Below are 27,552 nucleotides of genomic sequence, written 5' to 3' on the forward strand. Positions count from 1 at the left end.
GGTGTGCTCTGTTGAGAACTCAGGGGCTATTGTCGGGGGGTCCTCTTCCGGGCGCCATCCTGGGGGGCATCTCTCCACCTGCCTGTCCCTGGGCTGCCCTGTGGGGTGCGGTCCTTGGTCTGGGCGCCTCCCTCTCAGCTGGATGGGAACCTCTGTGGGGCCACAGGGTTGGGTCCATGACTCATCGTGAGTTCTCGTGCATTTGTTCTTCCATCTGAGAGTCCTTCCCGGCCACCCAGTTGTGTGGTCGCTAACGCTATACACTACGTATACTATATACAGGATGGAGACCCGCCCGCCCAGAAAATGTAGCTGTGGTCCCCACTGTTGGCCTGCTGATAACCAATGAATCCTTCTGAAGTTTCATGGTCTTAGTTCAGGGGTGATATCATGTCTGTCATTTTCACTTGAAGCTACTAAAATGTTTTGTTCTGGGCTGCTGGCATTAGGGACTTCTGTCATTCGGGGCTGCAGAGGTAGACTCGGACCTGTTTAAAGGCCAGCCGGGTGGCTGGTGCAGAAGGGCTGCCTTAATCCAGCCTTCGCCCCCCGCGGCACAGCCACCTTCCCGGACACCCGGTCAGGGAGGAGACCCTCCTGCTTCTTCCGCCTCTCCCCCTCCCTCCCTCCCTCCCTACCCCTTTCCTCCCTTCCTTTCAGCATCTTTGTGGAGACCTCATTTACCTGTCCTCTATTTCACTCACTTAAAGTGTACAGTTCAGTGTTTTTAGTCTGTGGAGTTGGACGATCATCACCATAGTCAATTTTAGAGCATTTGCCTCACCAGCCGTGACTCCCCAATCCCTCCTCCCCAGCCCCTGGCTGCCACTCATCTGCTTTCTGTTTCTGTAGACTTGCTTATTCTGGACATGTGCTTATTCATGTGTGTGGGATCATATGAATGTGGTCTTCGTGACTGGTTCCTTTCGCTGCGCGTGATGTTTCCAGGCTTCATCCACGTGGGAGCGGCTGTCAGCCCTTCATTCCTTGTTGGAAGCTGACGGTATATTCCGGCGTGTGCCTGGTCACCCACCGATGGGCCTCGGGACTGTTTGCGCACTTTGGCTCTTCGGAGTTGAAGCCGTTGCATCCTCTTCCCGGCCCCATAGTCCCCTCCACCCCCAGCCCTCCGCTCCCATCCTATTCTCCGTTTGTTTTCATCACCATCATGAGCTGGGAGTTTTGACCACCATGTATGTATCCGACACAGTAGATAGTTTCATTTTCTCGTTTTAAAAACTTTTTATAGATGACATCATACTGTGCATATTCAAATTACTCTTCAATGGTAGGCTTGTAAGTTCACCGATCTTGGTTCTTGTAGTTCCTTCGTTTTTATTGTGGTTAGTATTCCATTATAGGTGTATGTTCCAGTTTGTTTATTTGTTACTCAGTTGATAATGGACAAAGGGATAATGTGAATTCATTCTTCAGTTGATGATGGATAAAAGTTTTTCTTAATTTTTTTTTTCTTTTTAGCGTTAGCGACATCACTGAACCTGCCTCCTGCGTCCTTACACAAGGGGTTTTCATGGCGTGTGCCTAGAAGTGGCATTATGTCGTGTGTATCTGCTTTTTGTGAGGAATCACTGGGGTCCTCTTTAAAGCAATGAGTTACTGTGGTGTTTTTAAGCAGTACAATTCATTAAAAAGTTTATTGGTGAACATATTTTTTAAAGAATGATTTCATGATGTGCTACTTATTCTTTTAAAATGGCTTTAGCTGAAGCCTGTTTTTCTTTTTGGCTATGCAAGACCAGATAAAAATGCAATTTTAATAAGATAAAATGAGATGCCTTTTAGTCTGAGCTTGAACTTTGCTGGAACATTTTCTGCTCAATAAACACAAGCGGTGTGCCCATGAAGAATTAATGCAATGGCGCTTTCCTGGGAGGCAAGGGGCCTGCAGCGTGTGGTAACACTGCAAGACCCATGGAAATGCCTTGCACATAGAGGGCAGAGGCCCACTGCCTGCTGGTTTTGAGCCCTATTCGTGTACTGAGACATAAGGGAAGGGTGCAAGCCAGCAAGGTAGGTGCATAGTGCCGGTGAATGCTGTCTGTAGGTCACTTGGCGGTAGTCAAGCTGCTGCCATTTATGGCTGTCTCATTTCTTACACGTTCTTATTCCCATTTCCGAGACGAGGAAGCTAAAGCCTAGAGCAATTACCCAGGCCCTTTGGTTCTTAAAACAGGAAACCTTCTACCAAGGTCGGGGAAGCCTCCAAGAGATTTCTGGAAAGGGACCACGACAGAGGGGTTGTGCATGACCTCCGTGGGCTGATACTCTTTCTTTCCAACAACAACAACAAACCCCCAAACCCTCCTGGATTCTGTGGGTCAGACTGGTCTCTTTTCCATCGTGTCCCTGGGAAGGTTCAGAGGCTGGGAGTGAAATCAGAAGAAGGCTGGTGACTCACGCCTGTCGAGGTTGATGCCGGCCATCATCAGCTGGGTCACCCCCTGGAAGCTGTGGTTCTAGTGCTTACATGTGGGCTTCTTCAAAGCCTGGTGGCTGTGTTCCAAGAGACAACCCAAGAGAACCATGTGGAAACTGTGCTGCCTTTAAAAACTTACATCTTCATTGAGACTCACATATAATAATAGTTCACCCATTAGAATTCACGTACAACACCATTCCCTCATTTAAGGAGTGAAAGTCAGTGGTACTGCGGTGTATCCGTCGCCACAGTCAACGTTAGAATATGTTTGTCCCCTCAGGAAGAAGCCCTGTAGTCCTCTGCTGTCACCCCAGTCTCCCATCCTCCACCCCAGGCAACCACTAGTCTCCCTTCTGTCTCCCTTCTAGATTCTAGACATTTCATGTCAGTGAGATCATAGAATAGGTGTTTTTTTTTTTAAAGATTTTTATTTATTTGACAGAGAGGGAGTGTTAGTGAGAGCAGGAACAAGCAGGGGGAGTGGGAGAGGGAGAAGCAGGCCTCCCTCGGAGCAGGGAGCCCAACGTGGGGCTCGATCCCAGGACCCCGGGATCAGGACCTGAGCCGAAGGCAGACACCCAACGGCTGAGCCACCCAGGCGCCGCAGAATAGGTGTTTTTTCATGACTGGCTTCCCACGCGTAGTGTGATGGTTTCAAGGTTCTTCTGTGTTACAGCGTGAGCTAGCACTTTATTTTTTAGCTGATGACTATTTCACTGAATAATATTCCAGTTTACCATGTTTTTGTTGTCCAAGAACATTATAAACGCCAATTCATTTTTTTTATTTTTGTAGGTAAACTTAAAGATTCGTGCGAGTTTGGAGTCCAGTGTGCTTGTCTTTGCCTGCCTCGTACTCCTCACAACCCCCGTCGCAACGTGGGGGCTATCGAATGTCCGTTAAATTTTGCTGAAACATTTTAGGATACAAAAGGGAACATTTTCTGTAATTAAAATGTTGTGTCACAGGCACAGACATGGAGGAATGAATGGAAAACTGAAAAAATGCCCCAGCATAGAGTAATCTCCTACGTATTGAAGACAGTGTCCGCAAAACAGTAGGGAATAGGATAGGTTTTTAACCAATGTCATTGGAGCAGTGGATTATTTTTTTAAAAAGTTTTCTGCAGGCGCCTGGGTGGCTCGATCCTTAAGCGTCTACCTTCGGCTCAGGTCATGATATCAGGGTCCTGGAATCGAGCCCCACATCGGGCTCCCTGCTCGGCGGGTAGCCTCCTTCTCCCACTCCCACTGCTTGTGTTCCTGCTATCGCTCTCTCTCTCTCTGTCAAAAGAAAAAAAAAGTTTTCTACAGTCTGTAGCAAAATAAAATAAATTCTAGGTGACTCAATACTCAAGGGTAAAAAATAAAACCACACAAGTGTGGAACTAGGACACAGTTGGAGATTTATGCCATCTCAGTAAGTCGGCTGGGCTGAATGTTCGTGCGCTCCCAAAACTCACAGGAAGCCCTAACCACCAGACTGAGGGTGTTGGGAGGTGGGGGTTTTGAGGGGGTGAGGAGGTCCTGAGGCTGGAGTCCCCCATGGTGGGATTAGAGCCTTTATAAAAGAGACACCAGAGAGCTTCCCTGCCTCTTCCGCTGGGTGGGGACACAGCAGAAGGCACCAGCTGAGGCCCTCACCAGATACCAAATCTGCCAGCACCTTGATCTTGGACTTCCAGCCTCCAGAACTGTGGGGAATAAATGTCTTTGTTTATAAGCTGCCACATGCGTGGTATTTTTGTTATAGCAGCCGGGATGGACTAAGACAGTTGGGGGTGGGCCTTTTTAAGTAGAGTCCTCAAAGGAGAGCCCCGTGTAACGGATAAAAGTGAGGTTGACTTAACCACAGAGACCGTTAAGCTTCCATAAGCCAAGAGGATGGCTTTGTCACCTGTCACCATTCTGTTCTCTTTTGGTTTTCTCCTGCTGCTGTAACAAATCAGCATAACCCTATTGGCTTATAATACACACTTGCTGTCTTACAGTTCTGGTGCTGGGCTAAGATGAAGGTGTTGGCAGGGCTGCAGTGCCCCCGAGACCCGTGCTCTTTCTCATCTTCCTGCCGTGCCCGCGTTCTCGGGTGGTTGATATCTCCTGCTCATTTCTCATGGTGGCATGAGGCTGGGGAACCTCTAGGCCTCACATGTGTGTTCCAGGCAGATGAGGAAGGGCCCACACTGCTGGTGACTGAGCTGCGCTGGGTCACAGGGCCTCCCCTGGCTGGACGCCCCCGCCGAGGAAGGGGTGCGGGTGCGGCCACTCAGTGGACCGCCCTGGTGTCTGCCATGGGGGCTGTTTTGTTTCCATCTGTTTTCCAAGTTCACTCTGATGAACAGAAGACTTTATTTTTAAATTTAATTTTTATCTTTTTTAAAAATATTTTACTTATTAGAGAGAGAGAGAGAGAGAGAGAGAGGGCACGAGTGGGGGAGCAGCAGTGGGAGAGGGAGAAGCAGGCTTCCCGCGGAGCAGGGAGCTCAATGTGGGGCTCGATCCCAGGACCCTGGGATCATGACCTGACCTGAAGGCAGACGCTTAACCGACTGAGCCCCCCGGGCGCCCCCAGAAAACTTTTATAATAAAATCATTAAGTCTTTAAAAAACACATTTATCTTCTTTTTGTGATTCTGCATTCTGTCTTTGACGAAATGGCAGCAGATGGGAATTTCCAGACGGGCATTTCAGCATTAGTTCGTAGTCCTGCCGCTGGCACACGGTCCGGGAGCAGAGGCTGCTGGAACTGGGCGATGCTGAGTGGCTCCCAGCTCCCAGCAGCCTCGTCGGCAGCGGCGCCTGAGGCCCTGCCGATGCGGTCAGGGCTGCGGCTCCCCGGGCTGAGGCCCATTTGCCCGGCAGGCTGAATGCCCTGTTGTGTGTGTGGCGTGGACCTGTGTGGCGCCATTCATCCCTTCCAGACGGGCCCTCGGGACCCGTGGCAGCTGAGGGAGAGTTGCTGCTCAGGCGTGTAGGTTCCTGGGAACTGGTCCTTTTCCCGAGTTAGTGTGGGCTCTTGAGGAAGCTGGAGAGAAGCTAATCGGTTTTCCTTTCTTTTTAAACAGCATCCAGCATGTGTACGGCGCCCAGCACCCCCCCTTCGACCCACTGTTACACGGCACGTAAGTGAGGCCTGTGGTCATGCTGCATCACGCACGCGCCTGGGCGTCCTGGTGACCCGCCGGCCTCCTCGGGGTCCTGAGGGGAGCAGCGTGGTCTTCCCTCGAGCAGACACGCGTCAGGGCCTCGCACGACTGGTCCTCCGGACAAGGGCAGAGGAGGAAGCCCAGCCCAAAGTGGAGGAGAGCACGAAGCTGGCACCCCCTTAGCTGACGGGAGGTCCTGGCCCCGGGCCTGTTCTCGGTGGTCAGCTCACTTCCCTTGCCCTCCACTGCACGCTCTGCCCCTGTGTCTGGCTCCTCCACCAGAGCCACGCAGGGGGCTGGTGTGACCCCCCGCCCGTGCTGGCGGGTGTCACTGGGCCCCCCGCGGGGGCTCTTGCTCTAGTGGTGCTGTGTCGCGTCTGCACGCCGAAGGACAGCCGCTCCTGCCCCCGCCGCCCCCACTGCTGCCTTAGGAGGTTTCCAGGCACTGGCCCGTGTGAGGTTTGGGGACTCCCTGTGAATGCCGTGACTGCGGTGCTGGGGTTCCTCCTGAGTGGCTTCTGTCACTGAGCAGAGACTGCTCAGCGGTACTGCCCCTCGAGAGCCTCTCCTTCCTGCCCCCGAATCCTTGGAGTCCTCTTCTGTTTTTTTTTTAGGATTATTTCTTTGAGAAAGAGAGCGAGGGCACAAGAGTGGGGGGGTAGGGAGGGGGGCGAGGGAGAAGCAGACTCCCCACCGAGCAGGGAGTCCGATGTGGGGCTCGATCCCAGGACCCCGGGATCACAACCTGAGCCGAAGGCAGACGTTTAACCGACTGAGCCCCCTGGGTGCCCCAGGAGTCCTCTCTCGGATGCCTCTTTGGGTTGTGCTTGCTCTTCACCCTCAGCTCAGTTGACACTGGAAGCTTGAATGTGCACCTTTCATCCATGGGCTCCTTTCTGACCGGTCGTGGGGTGACTCCGCTCCAGCCTCCGAGGGGACAGCTGAAGTCTGCCTTTGCTTTGCAGCTTGCTCAAGGCCGCGCCCAAGGCGCCCGCCACACCCGTGAAGGCCAAGAGCATCAGCACCTTCCCGGAGTTTGAGAGCAACACCAGCGACGCCTGGGATGCCGGCGAGGACGATGACGGGCTCCTGGCCGTGGCAGCCGAGAGCCTGAACACCGACGTGGTCATGGAGACGGCCCACCGCGTCCTGCGCAACCACAGCCAGCGGCAGGAGCGCCGCAAGCCGCAGGAGGCGCCGGGCCCCGAGCAGGAGCCACAGCCTTCGGCAGAGCCTCCTTCGGTCCTGAGCGGTGACCTCGGCTGGTGAAGTCTGTCAGCGAGAGCCACACATCCTGTCCTGCAGGTGGGCGGGGGCGCGAGGAGATGAGGGGCAGTGCTGCGAGGGAGAGGGGCTGGAGCCCTCTCAGTGCGGGAGGTTAGCGGGCGTTCCGTCCTCTTTGCCACAGGAGCTCGTGCCCTTGGAAGACCTTGAGGTTGTGATCCACGTGCCCACAGGCCTTCCCAGGCAGGAGAAGCCGTAGGCTTTTCTTTGTGTCCCCAGCTGAGTGCTTCTTTCTCTCCTCCGGGTGGAGGGTGTGGTGTGTGGCTTTCGTGGCCTGGCTGTGAGAGGCCCACAGTGAGCACCAGGCCCCAGGGGACTGTGTCTCCCTTCTAAGTGTGCCCCGGTTGTCCCAGGGGGACATTTCCAGCTCAGGGGCCAGGCCAACTGCACGTTCAGAGGCTGCACCTCCTCCGGCAGCTTCCAATGACACCCCCTCCCCCGCCGGGACACCTGCACGTGGCTCAGAGTCTGTAGGGGGCAGAGTCTGGGGTGTGGAATGACTGCCTCCAGGTCATAAACTCAAGGATGCGATCAGCGCATGTCTTGTACCCCGTGCCTGGTGCTCAGTAGCCTTTCTGGAGACGGCTCTCAGTAGTTTTGCTTTTTGTTTTTGGGGGTGTCTATGATGTAAAACAACGCAGTGTTTGATGAGCCTCTGTGATGGGCCAGACTCTTAGGGCTTGGGGTGCCCCCAGGAAGTCCCTGGCCTGGAGTGTGTGTTCTGGTGAGGGGGACAAGCACCGACCTACACGTTGAGTCAGTAAGGAGGCCTGGAGCGTGCGGGGAGGAGACAAGCGCCCTGGGTCGAGACAGAGGTGGGAGGTGGCGACAGCAGCCTGGATCTGGGGCGTAATCTTCAGTCAGAGCGTCTAGATGCCCTCCTGAGAAGGTGACACGTGAGCATCAGTGAGGTGAGGCAGTGAGGCGTGGGGAGCTGGTGGCAGAGGGGCCGGCCTGCACCGCGGCGGACTCACGGCCTCCCTCTCCCAGGGTCTCTGGGGGTCAGGGGGACTGCCCCTTGTTTACAGAGGAGAGAAGAGGGCATCGGGCAGCCTCAGCTTGCCCTGCTGGGACCACGGAGCTGGCGTTCATCCCCCTGTCTAGTTTTCAGAAACCCTTCCCGGGAGCTGACTAATGTTTGGAACATCACACGTCTTCGTGGGTGAGAACGCTGTGAATTAGTTCCTTTGACCAGTTTTCATATTGGAATCTGAACTATTTTTCTCCAAAATAGGCTGAACTTCAAAGTATTTGAGTTTAAAAATGAAAATCTGGTTAGGGCTTCTGCGAGTGGGTCGGGGTTCCCCGAGACTGACGCATCCTATGCCGATTACCGCCTGCGCGCCCCAGCCGGGCAGTACCCTCAGCCTGGGTGCCTGTTCAAGTTGGCAGGTGCCCCGGATTCCTCTGCCCTCTGCTGTGCCCCACGCCTCTGGGGCCTGGGTAGAGCCTCTGTGACACCTGCCATCTGAGCAGTTGCTGGGGGGCGGGCCTCAGCACCCGTAGAGGTGGGGGCCCATCTCGGCTGAGCGGGCAGTCTCCTGTTCTCTCAGGCCGTGGGGCTGCTGCGAAGAGCACCACAGGCCGATGGTGCATGAGCAGCAGAAAGTTAGGTCTCCTAGTCCTGGAGGCCGGAAGTCAGGTTAGGCGGCCAACACGGTTGGGTCCTGGCTCTCTTCGGGGCGCAGACAGCTGCCTTCTCACAGTATCCCAACATGGGGGAGACTAGAGAGGGGAAACAGACTGTCTCGTGACTCCTCAGGAGCACCGATCCCATCAGGGGACCCCACCCTCCTGACTTCCTCTAAACCTGAGGCCCTTCTTCCTAACACTGTCCAGTCTGGGGAAGGACTTGCGCATACGGACTTTGTGGCCTCACAGCATTCAGCCCATGGCGAGGTATGCAGTTGGGCTGCATCCTGCCAGGGTGGGGAGCCTTGGGGTGGCCTCCTCCTGTAAAAGCCAGGTGAAGGATGCCCCAAGCGGCTCATGCTGGGGAAGGGGCCGATTACTGTGCTTGCCTTCTGCCTCCACCCGCTTGCGCATCAACCATCTTTGCTTTGCTTTCTGAGCAGGCTTTTTGTGAGCAGTTCATTTCATGGTAGCAGCTACTGTTTATCCATCGCTTACTGTGGGGCAGAGACTGTCTCGGGCCCTCGTCATGAACAGATCCCTCTGACTTTGCAGCCAGTCTAGGAGAGAGCTTACGGGGGAGGTATAGGGAGGTCACGTGGCTCGCCCAGCATGCTGAGCGGTGGGGTAGGGTTCAAGTCCAGGGCGTCTGAGGCCAGGGCCTGCTGCTAGCTGCTGACCTCCCCACAGAGAGCAGGGCCTCTTCGCTGGTGATGCCGCCCCCAGGGCACATGAGGTCCTGTTTTAGGACCTTTCCTGTTAACATCTGGGGCAGGGAGTGTGTGCTCCTGGCAAGAAGTAGGCAGAGACCAGGGTGCCTGGCCCCCAGGGGACTCTCTGGCCCGACCGTGCACAGTGCCAAGGGGGAGAGGGCCACTCTGGAGCCTGAGGTGGCCTCTCAGGGAGCCGACCCCACGGGTGGCTGGCAGTGGTGCGCAGAACTCGTGGGCCTTTGTTCAGTTCCCTTGGTGGGCTGTTAGTCGTGGGGATGGCTTACTCGGTGTTGGCGCTAAGACGACCACGTCAGCCCTCATTCTTACTGGGCTGGGCCTGGCGCAGATGTGTTGACTGGCAGGCAGTCTAGTGGGGAAACACAAGGATCTGAGTCTTCCACCTACGTGGGTGGAATGGAGCCTTGGAGTGATGGACAGGACCCAGAAGCACCCACGGGTAGAAGTCCCAGTTCAGTCTTGTTGAGGAGGGCCAGGACGTGTCAGGGAAGGCTTCAGGGAGGAGGTGATGTCTCTAAGGTTACCGGTAGGGTGAGGCTCCAGGCTTAGGAGGTGGGGCCATCCCAGCCGAGGGGAGGTGCCGGGTGGGCTGGGCTGGCTGACTGCACACCTCATCTACGTGGTTTGCAAGTTCCCCCAAGGCAGGGACCATGTCCCATTACCTTTGTTTCCCTTTGGGGTCCTGTGTCATTACGTGAATGTTGCTGAGCTAAACTGAGGTGTCTTCAGGGCCTGGTGACCGCGGGCTCTCCCCTCCTCCATGTTCTGCCCCACTCTTGTCCCTGCACCGGCCCCACGGCGCAGGGCCAGGCCAGGCCTCTGTTGAGGTGAGGGACCTGTGAGTGCCATTTCATGTGACTGTGCTCCTCGGAGCGGAGTTGTGTTTCTGGGGCCTGGACGCTGTGTTTCACGGGGCCCAGTGTGATCAGAGTGCTGCCTGCCCTTCCCACTGCCAGCATTGTGTCGGTGCCTGTCCCTTTATGGTGCGCCACCGTGGGAGCTCACGTCACCCCACGCAGCGTCCACAGGGCCTGCTGGCTGCCCTCACCTTTGGCCTTCAGCCCTGGGTAGATGGCAGCCTGAAAGTTCCGGGATGCTGCAGCAGGGGTCTCCGGCTGGCCTTCCCCGCACCTCCTGCTTACCTTTCGACTGTCCTGACTTTCTTAATCAGTGTCTGAGGTATCTGTACCTTTGTATCTGAAGTCAGATGCCCTTTGCTTGGTCTAGGGTGCCGCTGGCGTAATGGGGAGCCTGCGCCTTTGGCTGCGAAGGGCTCAGTGGGCGTGGCTGGGGAGGACTGTCCATCGCTGATGGGGACTGAGCTGCAAGTGGGTCCTGGGTGGACACTCGCTGCCCCGGAGGGGGACACTGATGTGTTTTCCACTTACAGTAGCAGGGAGACCTGCTGTTGACCTTCCTGCTTCCTCGGGGGGCAGGGGGCATCACTGTGCCTTGCAAACCCTGCCCGTCCCATCTTAGAGGGGGACCGGATGTGTGCTCTGCTCAGGACGACGTGGTCCTTACATGTCGGAGTAAATCACAGGGATGCTCTCTAAGATGGCGGAGAAGTAAAACTCAGCACGTTTGGTTCCGCGTTAGAACGAGGAATCCCTCCTCCCGCCCATCGTCTTTCCTGAGGAATCATGACGCACAGCGGAGTGGCAGATTCTGAGGGCGGGGAGGAGGGGGTCTGAGCATCGCTGCCCCGGGCTTCCCGGAGGGCAGGCCGGTGGGGACACCTCCTGCAAGCGAGGGGTCAGCCCTGCGGAGGGGCTGGGACTTGCCCTCACCTCGATGCCCACCTCTCCAGGCTCTTCTGGAAGCTTAACTGGGCCAGACACTGCTCCTCTGTAGCCTGAGAGTTTCTGTGTGAAGCATTTCCGGGCCTCGATTTTAGGGTAATGAGTCAGCTCTGCGGGAAGGAGGGGGTCGGTGGGAGTCTGACAGCGGCGGCCAGGAGCCGGCATGTTTTCTTCACTTTGTTTGGTTCCCGCCCCATCTCCTGGAGTTGGTTTTTTCCTCTACTTTAAATTTCAGTTCTGGGAGATGTGACCATTCAAGGGTATTTAGACCTGGGGGTGTACAGCCTGGTGCTGCCTGTTCCTGTGGGCCCCTCGTTGGTCCCTGGGGGCTCTTTCTGAGTGGGTGTTGGGCCTTGGGCTCTTTTCTGTGGCTCTTCCTGGTCCGGGTTCCTGGATTTAACGCACGGTTTCACTTCGGCCCTGTGTGTCCCCGTCGGTGGGCCTTTGTGCGTGGTGGTAGGTGGTGCCCTGGGGCGGGGGGTGCTGGGCAGGCCTGCAGCCTGCTGCCCCTCCCCTGCTTGCATGCGCTCTAGCTTCCTGTGCTTTCTCTTGGTGATGGTCCCTGCCCGCCTCCCTCATGGGGCTTGGGGAGATCCAAGGGGTGCAGTGCCTTTGTGGGCTTCATGCTCCTCCACGTGTGGCTCGGTGGCTTCCTTCTGTGCTCAGGCCCAGGTGAGCCCCACAGGCACCAGCAGATCCTTGGGTTGTGTCACCTGGGCAGGCCTGCTAGCAGTGGGGGAGCCGGGGGGGTCTAGAGTTTTCTGGTTGTCGTTTTGCTTTTGTGTGAGGCACGTCTGTTTTCCCAGGGAGTAACGCTCTACCAATAAGGCCAGTGGGCTTCTTGGGTGTTCACTAGTTTCACTTTATTGCCCCGGTCACGCGGGTCTGCACTGGCCGGTTACGGGAGGAGGGGATGGCTGTGGCACGGTGGCGTTCCCGAAGGGCAGGTGGCGCGGGTGGGAGCCTTCTTACTGGGGAACAGGGCCATGGGGGGGGGCCAGGAGGCCATCCTCACCCCCTGCGCGCTCTCTCCCCAGACAGCGCCGGCGACACTGCTCCTCTGCAGCGGTCCCAGTCTCTCCCGCACTCGGTGGCGGCCGCCGTGGGTGGCACGTCTGACCCCAGCGCCCTCAGCAGCTCAGCGTTAAGTGAACGAGAGGCCTCCCGGCTCGACAAGTTCAAGCAGCTCCTTGCCGGCCCGAACACAGACCTCGGTGAGTCCCCCGCCGGCGGAGGGCACATGCACCTGCGCCCCCACGTGTGGTTTACTTTGTCAGAGGACAATGTGTTTGTGCCGTCCTGCGCGAGTCACAGAGATGAGCCATTTGTCCTTGAGGTTTACCTCAGCTGTGTGTTGGTCATGGGCTTCCGGGGCCATTGATCCGGTATTTTCTGTTCTGTTCTATTTTTTAATGCTCCGATTGAACTCCTTTGGCTTCTTGGGGCTGAACTGGTTTGCTCCACAGGACTGGCCAGCTTGGTGTCCCTGCTTTTCAGAGTCTTCGTGGGGACACAGAGCTGGTGACCGGGGTCCTGAGTGCTGCTGACTTTACACCTTCCTTGGTGTAAAGTGTGGGATAGGCCGTGAACACCCTGGGAGCCCAGGCGGGGCTGGGGTGGGCGGGCCAGCAGGGGGCCGTACAGTCAGCAGTGTGGTTCTCGGGGGTCACCATGGCCGCGGGGCTGCTCTGCCACCAGGCTCTGAGGCGGGTGCTCGCCTCCAAGTCCATTTGCTGGGCTTCCCCTCGAAGCTGCGTCCTTTCCTCGGTACGTCTCATCTTTGCGGAGTGCCACGCTGCATCGGGCATCTTGCTGGCTGCGGGGGCTCTCCGGAAGGTGGGATGTGGCCGCGGTCACGAGATCACGCATGGTGGAGGGTGGGTGCCAGGGTGGCACGGAGGGCTGGCGCGCCTCGGCAGCAGTGCCCCCTCCGCCAGCAGGTGGCGCGTGAGGCACGCGGCTGGGCTGCCCAGCAGGGAGGCGGGCGGAGGCGGAGCGAGCATGGAGCTGAAGGATAGGCCGCGTCCCTGAGGATGCTGCTCCCCTTGTGGGTGCAGAAGGGTTCCTTCCCGCGAGTTTCTGCGTTTTCATTTTCCTGATTGATTTGCTCACGCACACGTAAGACAGTCACGCGGCAGCAGAGGATGTGCGGTAAAAATGTGTCGCTCTCCTCTTCCCCAGGCCTGCTTTCCCTCCTTCGCGTGATTCCAGGTGTCTTCTTCCAGGGACAGGAAGGGAGGCCTCTCGTTCTCTTAACGCTGAGCTGCTGAGGGCGCTGGGGTCAGATCACGCACATGACGATGCACGTGACGTCTTAAACCTTTTATTTTGGTGTAATTTCATATGTAGAAGAAAGTTGCAAGAACGGGTTAGGGTTAGGGTAGGTGACCCTGTGACCCATGCAGCCCCACAGTCAGCATGTTGGAGCCAGGAACACTCCCCCTGTGCTGAGCTCCCGGGCAAACCCTGCAGGTCCCCTCCCCTGGCTGACCCCCTGAAGGTTCTGTCCCCACCTGCCATGAGTTGGAAGTCCCCACAACCTCCTCTTCAGGTTTGGCTAATCTGCTCCAGTGGCTCATGGAACTCAGAGAAACATGTGTGATTCTTGGGCAGCCATGAATCTCAGCTTCTTCATGATGGGGGGCAGCCCAGCAGCTGAGTGACCATGCAGGGCTGCCTCTGCTTTTATTTCATTTTTTTATCAGAAAAGCAAGGGCAGTTGCCTCAAAGCGTGGGAGAGGAGGACAAAGGGATGGCAAGTATCCTGAAGCGGTAAAGCAGTCCTGCACCCTCCCCTAGGGGCAGGCACTCAGGGAGGCAGTCATGGGATAAGGGAAAAGCGGGATGTTTGTGCTAGCAAGCACCAGGTGCAGAAAGGGGACCTGAGGGTTACATTCTTTCCTAGCTCCTAACCTGTGCCCTGACCCTGGGGATCATGGGATACTGCTCCTACTGGGCCCTTGCGTTCAATAGTCTGAGAACAGGAACGCTGTTGACCTTTCAGCTGCTTCCACAATCACTCCTGAGGGCTTACAATATATTTTCTAAGAATAATACCACACTTCCTCCGTGAGGTGGACTACCTGGTATGCACAGAGGTGGACATGAAGTTCTGCGACCACGTGAGTATGGAGATCCTGTCCCCCCTCTTCGGCACCCTGCACCCCGGTTTCTACCAGGCAGCCCGCAAGGACTTCAGCTACGAGCATTGGCCACAGTCCCAGGCACACATCCCCAGGGACAAGGGCGACTTTTACTACATGAGGACCTTTTTTGTGGGGTCGGTGGTAGAGGACCAACTGACCTTGGCCTGTCACCAGGCAATGGGGGTCAACCTGGCCACTGGGATTGAGGCTGTGTGGCACAATGAGAGCCACCTGAACAGGTACTTGCTGGACCATAAGCCCATTAAGGTGCTGTCCCCAGAGGACCCGTGGGACCCTCAGCTGCTGGGCTGTCCCCGAGAGTACCTGTTGGACCCACAGCTGCTGGGCTGCCCCTGGAGGACCTGTGGGATCCACAGCTGCTGGGCTGCACCCCATCATGAAGAAGCTGAGATTCATGGCTGTGCCCAAGAATCACCAGGACATCAGCAGTGGTTATTACTTGAGGAGTCATTTTGGTGCCCACCAGGTCTTTCACTTGAGTTAACAGATGAGCCCGAAGGAAGGACGTCATCAGTTAGGAAGTACAGACGAAGGTCGGAGTGGAGGTGGGCAAAGGCCTCTTTAACTCAGAGAGCGGGGGAGCCCCGAGCTTCTTCTACACACCTTGCCCTGCTCATCGATTCCAGCTGCCTGGCTCTGAGTTCTGTCCTTTTAATGAACTGGTCATCTAGTAAGTAACATGTTTCTCTGAGTTCCATGAGCCACTGGAGCAGATTATTCAAACCTGAAGAGGAGGTTGTGGGGACTTCCAGTCTGTAGCCCATAGCTCGGAAACAGGGGTGACCTCTCTGCCCAGACACTGGCTGACCACTGAGTTAACAGCACAGGGATTCAGTGGCCACACACAGCAAAGAATACAGACTTGACAAAGTTAGTTCAGAAAAGCACTAAGCCAACAGTAGCAACTACAACGAGCAGAAATCATGAAGCCTGGAGTGGGGAAGGTCTGATGTTCAGGATGCTTCCATTATAATATTCATAATCACACCCTGGACTTGTCACTGGGGCCAAGTCCCCCGGCCGGGGGTCAGGGAGCTCCTACATGTTCCACGTGCCTCTCTCTGGCTCCCCCAGCCGTGCACAGTCCTGTGCTGCTTCCCAGCAGAGGTCGGGTTTAACCAAAGCCAGGAAGATGGGATGGGTTTTCCTGACCCCCCACCCCCTGCCCCACAGGGCTGCAAGAGAGGACAAAGTTTTCCTCAACCCTGTTAAGGTCCCCGGCTGAGTCTGGAAATTGACAAAGACAGATGAACAGGAGAAAAGCAAGCAAAATGTATGGATTGCTTTGGTGGGAGCCTCACAAGACCATGAAGACCAGCAGAGGTGACTGGAGCAGACAGCTCTTCTACCTTTTAGACAAAGAAGCAGTCAGTGTGTGAAGAATTGACAGACGCAGGGGTTTGGACTAGGGCTCGTAAACGGTAAAGAAGTAACTAGGAAGATAAGGGTTAGTTTAACCAGGTGTGTGTGTATAGACCCCGTGGTCCTAAATTCCTTGACTCTGGTGATAAGCACGTCATCTCTGTGGTCCGGGGCGAGAAAGTTCCACATGGCAGTCTTCTGACCTGCTTAAGGGAAAAAGGGCTGATGGCTGGGGGTCAGAGAGACCTTCTTGCTTTGCTCTATGCAAAAGTTCTTTTAGCTTCTGTATTTATTTTGCCAAGGTGCCGTATTCGGGGTAGTGTGTCCTGACCCTCACTGGCCTGGTGCTGTACTCTGCCTCCTAGTATCAGGACATTGGATGTGCTGCTGTGGAGACCTTCCAGCCCTGGGGTAGCCCCTTGTCCAGGGAGGCACCTGCCTCAAGGGGAGGGTCGCTAAGGGTGGCCGCCCCTCCTCAGGGAGATTGGGTGGGAGAATGCAGATCTTACTTCGAGAAACTGACTTTATTTGCTGAAAAGGTCTACCTGATAGTGGGATCATACGGGAGTTCTTTTTTTAGTATTTTGGGGAAGCTTCATCCTTTTCCCAGCATGGGTGTGCCAACCAAAGTCAATTCCAGATGATTTTTACCTATAAACCAGAGATTTTGCAAGAACCTCTCCAGCAGAGAACATGAGGAGAACAGTTTCAAGACCTTAGACAGGCAGAGATTTCCCAGGATGCAAAATATACTAACCGTAGGAACAAACCGGTGACTTAGAAACTATGAAATGAAGAACTGGTTCTCCTTCTTCCATTTCTGGCTAGTGTGCTGGTCTGTGCCTCGATCTCACCTCAGGCAGCTGAAAGGTTGACCTCCCAGGTCAGCTACCACTGAGATGGCTACTGTTTCTAGAAATTCTTCGGGGTGTGGCCGGTTTTCCCCACCTGTGCACTGATCAAGTCGGCGACCTCGGACAGTGGAGCCACGGGTCCTCCAGACATGGTTCTCCCCCAATGCCCCAGTAAAGCCATTCCACTGAGGGTTTAGGGGGACCGGAGCTGCCCCTAGGCAAAAACACCAGAGATTCTCACTGTCCCTACCTGGCCTTCAGATGCTCCTCAGTTACTCCTGTGCCTCTGGTGTCTTCCTGGAACCCTGACCTGGCTTGTTTTGGACAGTTTGTCCAGTGGTACCCTCACTTTCTGGGAGGGGGATTTGCTGGAATCCGCAGTGTGTCCTGCAGCCCCACCGGGATCACTTTTTGAAGGCACGTCGCCTGGGCCATCTGAGGACTCAAGACTGTGGGTCTGTGGCTTGGAGGGATTCTGAGCAGCTGGTGGGATTCTGAGCGCTGGTGGGATGGGAGGGCTGCAAGGCCCAGAGGCAGGTTTCCAGGAAGCTGTCTGGGGTCCCCGGCATCCTGCCGTTTTTGAATCAAAGCCCTGAGATCTTTAAAATGCCAGCAACGTTACAGCATGGGCCAGAAAAGCAAATGTCCCTGTGCACCCAACACCACCTAAACTATTGGCCATTTCTTGTCACTTGAGTTGAGTAGAAAGGATTGGGAGTCAGGGCTTGAGGGGGGTCCTGGGTCAGACTTTGTGTTTGGGGGACAAAGGTCATCCGGACAAGCTTGTGCTGAGGCTGAGGAGGGGTTCTGTGTGGAGACCCCAGCTGCAGGCACTGCTGTCCAATGATGCCCCCTCAGCCCGACCCAGTGCACCTGCTGCTGGGGGAGAGCCTGCCCCCTCCTCTCTGCCTGAGGGCTCTCTCCTGCACGAGGTGTGCCTCCTCCCCTGCCAGTCACTGCCAGCCTGCAGCCTGGGAGGGTGGGAGGGTGGCTACCCCGAGTTCCTGCAGCTGCTGGGGGAGCGCCTGCCCCCTCCTCTCTGCCTGAGGGCTCTCTCTCACACCAGGTGCCTCCTCTCCTGCCAGCCACTGCCAGGCTGCAGCCTGGGAAAGTGGCTATCCCGAGTTCCTCCAGCTGCTGGGGGAGCGCCTGCCCCCTCCTCTCTGCCTGAGGGTGTATCCTGCACCAGGTGCCTCCTCCCCTGCCAGTCACTGCCAGCCTGCAGCATGGGAGGGTGGATACCCTGAAAACCTCCAGCCCTGTGGACAGAGTCAGTGCAATGTGGTCTCCCAGCACGTCTGAGCACCAGGCCCCCACATTGCTCACTCTCGTCCTATGGGCTCAATGTGCCACATCCTCCCTCAGGCTCCCTGGGTCCGAGTCCTCCTCTGCTCGTGGACCATCCTTGGCCCAGGCTCCACACGCTGGGACTGGGAGCGGGTCGTCTGGACGTTCTGGACTCTCGCTTCTGTTCCCGTGACACGGGCACAGGCCGGCCTCACAGACTGCTCAGAGGAGACTCAGCACAGGACGATGCAGGTCGCTGTAAGGGGAGATGCCAAGTGACCCCAGAGTGAGCGCACAGGCCTTGCAGAAGGCGCTGGGCTCATGGGGCTCAGTGTGGGATGCGGGCGCCCAGCCAAGGGGCATGGGGAATCCTGGTGAGGGCGGCCCTGGCAAGTGGGGGAGGGGGAAGCCACAGAAGGGTCTCAGAAGAGGCAGGAGACAAGGAAGAGGACAGGACAGAGCTTCCCAAGGAGGTCGATGGAAGGATCAAAGGATCACAGAGACCCTTGGGGAAACGCGGAGGCCCTGGAGATGTTGGCTGAAATGCTGTCATTTGGTCAGAAAAATTGTGTCACAACTCCCCAGTTGACACTGGATGATTTACTCTTTGTTGGTTCTAGGAATCAGTGCGTACCTGCCATTAGAACTCACATGGCATGAAGTCTAGGACATACTTACTTTTCATCACTTTTCAGGACGAGATTTTTCTAGAGGAGGTGCTAAACACGGGTCTCTCCATTCTTTTCTTTGTGCGACTGGCCTGTTTCCAGGAGCAGATTCCTAGTGCTCATCGCCAGAGCTAGCCGTGAGGACTGCCCCCCATCACCTCCCACAGTGGACGTGACCATGTGGGTTGGGGGGTGCTCACTGATGAAGCCCCAGTGCTCAGTACCCAGCAGGGACCCCAGATCCTGTGCTGAATGAGGGAGGATGGGAGTGAGGGAAAGAGAGAGGGAGGGACGATGGGAGAGAAGGAGGGGAGAGAGGGAGAAGGGAAGGGAGGATGGGAGGGAGGCAGGATGGGGAGGGGGAGGGGAGAAAGGCAGGAGGAAAGGGAGGATGGGAGGGGTAGAGGGGAGGGAGGGAGGCAGGGAGGATGGGAGTGAGGGAGGGAGGGAGTGGGGGAGGGAAGGGAGGAGTGGAGGGGAAGGAGAGAGGGGGGAATGAATGAGTGAATAAATGACGTAGGGAGGGAGGGAGTGAAACCACAGAAGCTGGATCTGTACCTCAGGAGCCATTATTTGGGGTGAGGTCCGAGGGCATCACAGCCTGGGTCCTGGATGGTGGCTCAGGGCACGTCCATCTGTCCTCCCAGTGCTGACCTTCCTTCTCCTTGGACCCGGTGTCATCCTGGATCCTCTCCACCTCCTCCTCAAATAATTCTCAATGTTCCCAGGAACAGGGTGGCAGGAGGGGTCTCAGGAGGGGCTTCCCGGATCCTGTGCTCCGAATGACAATGTGACAGTGGCTACAGGGCATTCTATCATGAGGACTGGGACCATGGATCCCATCCATCTCCTTGGGCATTAGCGTTGTTCCATTCCCTGCTCTCTCCACCACCGCTGTGATGAACACTCCTGAAAGCAGATCTGTGAAAAACCGAGCCAGAGTTTCCGGGGGTGAGTCCGAGGCCGAGCATGCCAGGTGATGGGTGCACCTGCAGCCTGGGATGGGTGATGCTCACTGTTCTCCCAGACAGGGGTGCCCGTCACCCTTTCCTCCAGGGGACCTGCATTGGACCTCCACTTTATCACGTTCTCCCCAGACCAGACACCTGCCAGTCTGAGGGTGATGAGCGCTGCCTCCATAGGGTTTCCTTTGCCGGAATCCTTCCCCAGGAGCTCCACATCTCTGACACATATTCCCTGCATGCCTATCCTCCCCCTTGGACTGGCATGTGTTTGGTCTCCATCCCTGTGGAACCCAGTGACTTGGAGTGTGGTTTGTACCAGAGTCAGGTGAAACCTTTCTCTGGCCTTGCTTTGTGGTGTGTCTTCCAGCTTTCTGCGTTTCCCTGGTTTCTGTGTGGGCCACAGGAGTAACCAGCCGTTTCCTGTCTGGGGTCAGGCTGTGGTGTCCCAGCAGGTACAGGGGTCTCTGCCCCGAGATTGTGCCCATAATTCCTTTTTGAAAAAAAGGAGAGAGAGTGAGAGGGAGAGAGAGAGAGTGAGAGGGAGAGAGATCACGAGCAGGGGGAGTGGGAGAGGGAGAAGCAGGGTTCCCATGGAGCAGGGAGCCCAATGCGGGGCTCGATTCCAGGACCCTGAGATCATGACCTGAGCCGAAGGCAGATGCTTAACGACTGAGCCACCCAGGCGCCCCTGTGCCCATAATTCCTAAAGTGGCCTCTCTGATTACATCTGATCTGTAATCAATCGGGGATTTCAATATCGAATAAGGGAAATTTTATGACAAACAGAAGAAAACGAGTCCCCTTTGAAAATAAGTGGGCAGACACAAAGGCTCCTATTGCATGATTCCATGTACAGAAACATCCAGAACAAGTAAAAGAATAGGGAGAGAAAGCAGCTTAGGGGTTTCCAGGGTCTGGGCTGGGGGCGAAATGGGCAGGGGGGCTTCTGGTTCGGGGACTCCTTTGAGACATGAGATATTCCGCAGCAATCTTCTGGGGTGTGGTGGCACAGCATTGGGAATGTACTTATGCTCATCACATGTTCAGTTGAAAACAAGTAGTTTTATTTAAAACAAATAATAAACAGTATACAGAACATGAAAATGAACAATATGAACTAGAACAATATGAACCAGAGAGAAAGAACATAGGGGGAGGGGATGAAACAATCTGGCGGGGCGTCGGGGTCCGGCGATGGACCTAAGGGTAATTGTACAAGGAGCTCTCCCCGCAGGGCTGTGGGCTCTGGATGTGGCTCTGGGAGCCCTGCGGGAGCAGGAGTAGGGGCAGGGGTTGGGATAGGGGCAGGGCCAGGGGCAGGGCCAGGTGTAAGAGCAGGGCCAGGGGCAGGGGCAAGGGGAGGGATAGGATCAGCAGTCGTGGCAGGTGCAGGATCTAGGGCAGGACCTGGGTAAGGAGCAGGAACAGGAGCTCCGGCAGGCGCAGGGGCAGGGGCAGCAGGGCTGGCAGGGGAAGGGGCAGAAGCAGGAGCAGGAAAAGGAGCAGGAACAGGAGCTCAGGCAGGGGCAGGGGAAGGGGCAGCAGGTCTGGCAGGGGTAGGGTTATGAGCAGGAGCAGGGTCAGGGACAAGAACAGGAGCTCAGGAAGGGTCAGGGGAAGGGGCAGCGGAGTCTGGCAGGGGCAGGGAGAGGAGCAGGAGAAGGAGCAGGAACCAGAGCTCAGGCAGGGGAAGGGGCAGTGGCTCTGGCAGGGGCAGGGGAAGGGGTAGGAGGAGGATCAGGAGCTGGGTTGGAGCAGTGGCAGGTGCAGGATCCAGGGCAGGAGCTGGGTCAGGGGCAGGATCCAGGGCAGGAGCTGGGTCAGGGGCAGGAACAGTAGCAGGAGCTGGGTCTGGGGCAGGTGCAAGTTCTTCCTGGTCCACGTCAGGCTGTCCGTGGGTGGGTGCCGGGTCACCTGCCGGCTCCTGGTCTCCTCCTGAAGTCGCTGCGGTCACCACCCCTCCGTCCAGAGCTGCCGATGGAGTTGGAGCCGGCTCTAGCTCCTCAGGTGGTGGGGCAGCTGGGAGAGGAGAAAAGCTCAGCCCGAGCCTGCTCTCCATGGAGACAGAACCCAGCCCAGGGCCTCCCAGAGAAGCCACAGCCAGGAAGGAGCCCTCCCCGGGGCGTCTCCCCGACCGCAGTCCACCCGCTGGGCGCTCTGAGCCCAGTCTTTGCTCCAGGCCCCACACCAGCCTCTGGGGGCTCGTCCCTGTGGGGCCAGCACCGACCCATCCCCACACACCACAAACACCCAGCCCCAGCCTTCTCACCCTCGGGCTCGGTCTCCGTGGGCTCCGGCTCCTGGACCACTGTCCGGTGACCAACCACCTGGGACAGTGGTCTGGGTGGTGTTGGAGGTCTTGCCCGGCAATCCCCAGCACTTGTTTTTGGGGATGCCTGTGGGGTCAACCCCTCCGTCAGGGAGGAGGGCCTGTCCGCCAGCCGCCTCGGGAGGTCATCCGTGGCCTTCTGCAAAGACAGGGACGGGTAGCCGGCGGGAGGCATCACAGCCCTGCCCGGCCATCCTCACTGTCCTCCTGCCCAGTCCCCCTGCTGCTCCCAGATCAGACACAGACCTGTGAGTGCACAGCCCTGCACCCGGGATGCACTGACCCATCCCTGCAGGGCTATCGGGATAAACCCTGGGTAGAAGGGGCAGCGCCCCCACACCCCATCCCACACAGCCAGCCTTGACCTTGAACATGACCTGCCCACTGGGAATCTGACCCCTCATCAGCCTGTTCCTGCTCAGGGTGGCCCCACCCTGCATGACCCCTCTTTACACACACACACACACAGACACACACGCACGCACACGCACACTCACACACAGACACGCACAGACACACACACACGGAGGGGGGCCTGGGGCTCCACAGGCAGATCAGAGCGTGTGGGGCTGGGTGGCAGGCTCTGGGCCTCCTGGTGTCACCTTTCTGTCCTTCTGGCCAAATGGCCAGAGGCTGTGGGGAGCCCTGATTCGACATCCCCAGCGGGGGACAGCGTTTGCAGGGCGCTCTTTCTTCAGCCTACAGCGTCCAGATTTGGGGAAGCAGCACCCGAACATGCTTTTTGTTGGAGGGTCTCCAAAGAAATGAGCTGGGCAGGGGGCTGTCTCTGGAATGTGGGTGCCTGGTTACCGGGGTTCCAAATTCTGTTGGGCTCTGTTGTCAGGGAAGTGAGGTCACCACTGCCTGGGGTCCCCTTACCCAACTTCCTCCTCACACAAGACCCCCGCCCGAGGGCCCCCTCCCCCGGCTGCTCAATGCTCCCCCTCCCCCCATGCCCCATCCATACAGTGACTTCCTCACAGCCCCCCCACACCCTTCCCAAGGCCTGGGTGCAGCCAGTGTCCCCGCTGTGAGGACACAGAGCTGGCTTCAGACTGGGCTTCCCTGCGTGCCCAGGGCTGTGACCCTGGACAGACCCTGTGCCTCTCAGGGCCTCCCCAGGCTCCCCATCTGCACAGTGGGGTGTTCTGGCTTCTACTCCTAGGGAAGCCATCAGGGGTAGGACCTCTACATACATTCCGGACCTGCTCTCACAGGAGGCTGGGGCACACTTGGCAATGCAAGGATGAGCCAGGGGCTGGGCGGGACATGGAGCACAGCTCAGAGGGGCCTGGGTCTGCTCTGGGGTCTGGGCAAAGCCACCCCCTTCTTGCCTGTTCCCAGCCCCTGTGGGAAGGTTGCAATGAACTGATACCGACCTTGTCCTCTGGTGACGCACACTTCCAGGGGCTCCCATTAGGTTTAGGCTCAGGCCCCGGGGCCTCGTCTGCGCCCACGTGCTGGGCAGTCCCCACAGTGGTTCCCGGGCATTCCCGCATCCTGCTCACACATCCCTGTGGAATCCCCTCCCCTCCGGGGTGGATGGCCTGTGTGACCGCACTCTCAGGAAGAGAATGGGGCCAAATGCTGGGATGTCATTTCCAAGCTGATGGAGGAAAGTCTGTGACTTCTTCTGGTTCCCACTGTCGTGTGTTCATTCTCTGTCTACTTCTCTGTTTCTGTCTCTGTCTCTGTGTCTCTCACAGGAGCAGGATCTGTGGACTCCAGGGGTGATGTGAGAAACCTCAGAAGCCTCCCTTGTCCGTGTTTCCCTCTTCTGTCCCGGTGCTCCGTTCCTTCCTAAGGCCTTGTCACCCGGACCAGAGCAGTGAATCTGGAACCTCTTCCAAATGGAGACCCGGAGGCTGCAACAAGGAGGGTCTTGGCCTTGGTCCCCAGACTAGTGGTCAGTGCTCTGCCAAGTTCTGCGTACCCAGGTCCTCAGCCCCCCAAGCCCCCAGTCTGTCCTCTGCTCCGAAGGACCTCGAGGGAGTACAAAGCATTTTCCCAGGACTGGGGGCACAGTGGGTCGGGGATGGAGATCGAAGGCCAACAGGCTCTCCCACAATCCTGTGGGACCCTAGGGACACTGCATCTCTACAGCCCAAGTGACAGAAGAGTAAGCTGAGGCCTTTGTGCTGGAGCCCCTCTGGACTTGGGGGTGGGTATCTCTTCCTGCTTCCAAGTGCCCAGGCTGGTGATGGACACCGGAACCCAGACCCTGTCCTCTCCCAGTGCCCTGGCAACCGCCCTGGGCCTCTTGGGGACCCCTGACCCTCAGCCTGGCCTGTCTCCCCTCCCCATGCTATGGATCTGGGTCCTTGCCAGGAGTCCTGATGCCCTGCCCCATGGCCCAGCTGTCTGCAACCTGTTTCCCCCCTGTCACCCACATCGCTCCCAGGGTTTCCTCCCCTTCTGACCCCCAGCTGGGCAGTCAGAGTGGTGTGTGTGTGGGTGTGGGGGTGGGTGTGCAGGTGCATGTGCCTCTACGTGCCTGGGGATGCCAAGGTCATGTCCCCACATGGGACGGGGTGGGTAGCTATTCCTGAGGATCTGAGGGGCTCTCACCCCCAAAGCAAACCTCATGGGAGGGTTGGGACTGGAGAGCAGCTCCTTGGACTCTGCACCCCTCATTTGTCCTGGGCCAGTCCCTGCCTCTCTTGACCCAGGTTCCCAACTGTCCCTGAGGGTCGGACATGGAAAGGCTTGAACGTGGCTGCTCCTCCAGGGGTAGGGGGACAGGTGCACGCAGGCCTCCCCACCGAGAGGGCCAGTCAGGTGTGTCATGGCCAGGTGTGCAGAGACGACCTGCCCACAGCTCCTGGACCATGACCCAGCCCTGCGGCAGATGTGCACGAGACCCATGGCTCCGCACCTGACCGGTCCCCCGCGTTCCCTCACCACCTTGGAGACAAGGGCTCTTCTTCGTCCTAGGGCCCGTCATCCTTTGGACAATGAGAGCAGAGGGATCCGTATGTAGAGGTGGCCGGCAGGGCGTCCCACGCAACATCGTGTGCCCATCTCTGCTTTGTCGTCTAGGCTTAGTGGCGGACCCCCACCTAGAAAGAGGCCTGCGGGGCAGGGACATTTGTCTGCCCTGTTCCCTGAATTATGGAAAATGTCTAGAAGGGGCTTCCTGTCCATGTGTGGAGTCGATGAAGCCCAGCCAGCACCTTTCAGATGTCTGAGTGGCTGTGGGGCCCCTCTGCCAGCCCCCAGGGATCCCTGCTCTGGCTCCACCCAGGATGGGAGCCCCAGATGGAATCTGAAACCTCCTCACAGCCAGGAATGCGGCCTTGCCCGGGACACAGGACGCCGAGGCTTTGGGCAGAGACCTCCTTCACGGTGAAGAGGAACCACCTCAGCCCCAGGCGACCCTCCCCGTGGGCCGGCCACAGGGTCGGGGAGCGGTCCCAACAGGCCCGACGGCAACCCCGTGTGTGGGGCCTGGCCTCGTGGCATGCAGGGTCCCCAGGAAACACCTGAGGTTCGGAGAGGGGACGTGCCAGGCCCGAGACACACAGCCCGCAGGTGAGGGGGAGCCTCTGGGCGGGACGGGGGGCCCTGCTCACCTTGGTGAGCAGCAGGTGTGGGAAGGGCTGGGGAGGCGTTCCTCTTGGAGGTGCTCCGGGAGAGGGGCCACAGGAGAGGGCCTGGCCCGGCTCCACCAGCTTCCTCAGACCGTCAGCATGGACCACCCACAGACTCTGGCTCGCCCCCAGCGGCAGGGCCCACTCAGGTTCACGGTGGGGCTGATCTGTGGTAAAGGAGGGACAATTCACAACACAGAAATTGCAAAACTATTTCTGTCCGTGTCCTGAAGTGCCACAGAATATCCAAATTGGTTCGGATCATCTTCCACGTATGTGAAGCGTGATTTTGTACGTGGCCAAGGCTGGGGCTGGACCGGGTGTGTGTGTCTGTGTGTGAAGGACCAGGTGTGTGTGTGTGTGTGTGTGTGTGTTTGAAGGACTCGGTGTGTGTGTGTGTTTGGCGTGTGTGTCTGTTTGTGTGTGTCTGTGAAGGGAGCAGCCCAGACCCCTTGGGTTGAGGTCATGGCCACGTAAGGGGCACAGCCGTCGTGGCACCCCGGGTCGTCACTGTCCCAGATGTCGTCAGGGCAGGAGACCCTCGCGGCCCTCCCCGAGCCTGGTCCTTGAGCGCCCTCGTCCCCACACTCCCCCTGAGCCCGCACCAGCCCTTACCGACTGCTTGGTGCACGTGCCCCATGCCGGGGAGCCGTCGAGTGAGGCTCCTGTTGACCAGCTTGTCCCCAATTTCTTCCATGGGGCTCTGTGAAGACAGTGAGCGGCGCCTGGCCCGGAGGCATCACAGCCCTGCCCGGCCGTCCTCACCGTCCTCCTGCCCAGCCCCACTGCTGCCCCCAGATCAGACACAGCCCCGTGCGGGCACAGCCCTGCGCCCGGGGTGCAGTGACATGTATCGACAGGGCTCCGGATCAACCCTGGGGAGAAGGAGGCCGCCCCAGCACAGCCCGTCCCTGTGCCTTGTCAGAGGAAACCGGCCTCCCCCAGCAGCGCTGAGCTGCCTCGAGACCTGGCTCTCGTTCTCGGGCTGCCTCTCACTCTGCCAGTGGTGCCGGATCGGGTGGGAGAACTGGTGTGGAGGTGGCTCTGCTCTGGAATTCACCCCGGAGCTGCTTTTGCCTCCGGAGGGGGACCGCGGGTCGGAGCTGGAGGGGCTCTAGTCGGCGGGGCCCTGACCACTGTGGCCTCAAGATCGGGTCAACCTTCCTCTTGTAAATTTCCACAAAAGGAAGCAGGCAGAATCCTAGAGATGTTCTTCCAGTGGTGACCCCTGTGACGCTCCTGGATCCGAGTGGTGCCAAGGTGGACTGCCTTAGGAGGTTTGCGGGCACTGGCCCGTGTGAGGTTTGGGGACTCCCTGTGAATGCCGTGACCAGTTTTTACCATCTTGATTATGGTCTTCCATAATTTTTTTTTCCAAAAGGATGATACCAAATTACTATTTTTTTATGCATGCTTTTTAAACTTTTTCTCTACTGTATCTTCTGAAAGTACCTTCCCATATATTTCTGTTTTTTTTTTAATTAACATAATACATTATTTGTTTCAGGGGTACAGGTCTGTGATTCATGTATTTCTGTTTTTAAGGAATTAATATTTCTAAATTTTCAGTGACTGAAAACATTTCCATGATATAGATGTACCATTTGACCAGTTCTTTACCTTTGGACATTCAGGTGTTTTTTTTCACTTCCTCTTTCTTACTGTCTTCCTGTTACTTCATTCCTTCTTCTTTCTGTCTTCCTGTTATTTACTGGTGATAGAACTTTTGTTTTTGGGTGTCCAGAGTTATTTGTTCGCTGGGCATAGAGTTATTTTATTAAACCCTAGTGTGGACTTTGGGTAGGCTGTTGCTTGTGAGAGTGCCACTTTTTGTGTTCAGGTATGGACCCATATCTTATGTGTATCTGTCTTCCCAGCATGTAGCATTTGCCTGGTACAGTGGGTGCTCACTAAAGAATTATTGTTCAGTTCCAGAAATATAAGGGCCATGGGACAAATATTTAAGTATTTACCACGTATTTAAGGCCCTATATATAGGAATGAACAAGACAAAGATTGTCCTTGCTCTCATAAGCTGAAATACTACTCTCTACAACAAGGTTTATGTTATAAAGATGACAAGCCTCTTAATGTGAGGATCAATTAAAAAACCTTAAAGTTGGGGCACCTGGGTGGCTCAGTCGGTTAAGGGTCTGCCTTCAGCTTAGGTTGTGATCCCAGGGTCCTGGGATCAAGCCCCACATCAGGCTCCCTGCCCCTCCCCCTCCACTCCTGCTCTGTCTCTAGCTTTCTCTCTGTCAAATAAATAAAATCTTAAAAAAAAAAAAAACCTTAA

The 27,552-nt window shown here is 56.9% G+C and overlaps 2 protein-coding genes across 2 annotated transcripts in view; both read left to right on the forward strand.

Annotated features, from left to right (window-relative positions):
* Window positions 1–5,093: 5,093 nt before the first annotated feature.
* LOC135362165 (TBC1 domain family member 22A-like) overlaps window positions 5,094–27,552 on the forward strand; it is a gene marked incomplete at its 3' end in the record, with an annotated part of 289,826 nt that continues 267,367 nt past the window's right edge. Inside the window, 5 exon segments of the mRNA XM_064575593.1 lie at window positions 5,094–5,161; window positions 5,394–5,561; window positions 6,551–6,840; window positions 6,843–6,890; window positions 12,072–12,248. Of these exon segments, the coding sequence (XP_064431663.1) occupies window positions 5,094–5,161; window positions 5,394–5,561; window positions 6,551–6,840; window positions 6,843–6,890; window positions 12,072–12,248 (751 nt within the window).
* The window catches only part of LOC135362211 (alpha-mannosidase 2-like), a 165,314-nt gene continuing 150,467 nt past the window's right edge, over window positions 12,706–27,552 (forward strand). Inside the window, exons 1-2 of the mRNA XM_064575622.1 lie at window positions 12,706–12,870; window positions 14,214–14,447. Of these exons, the coding sequence (XP_064431692.1) occupies window positions 12,706–12,870; window positions 14,214–14,447 (399 nt within the window). The remainder of the gene's footprint in view (window positions 12,871–14,213; window positions 14,448–27,552) is intronic.

The sequence above is a fragment of the Mirounga angustirostris genome, unplaced genomic scaffold, assembly GCF_029215605.1.
Source record: "Mirounga angustirostris isolate CCGP_5_RB_7025 unplaced genomic scaffold, mMirAng1.0.hap1 SCAF_12, whole genome shotgun sequence".
Lineage (NCBI taxonomy): Eukaryota > Metazoa > Chordata > Mammalia > Carnivora > Phocidae > Mirounga > Mirounga angustirostris.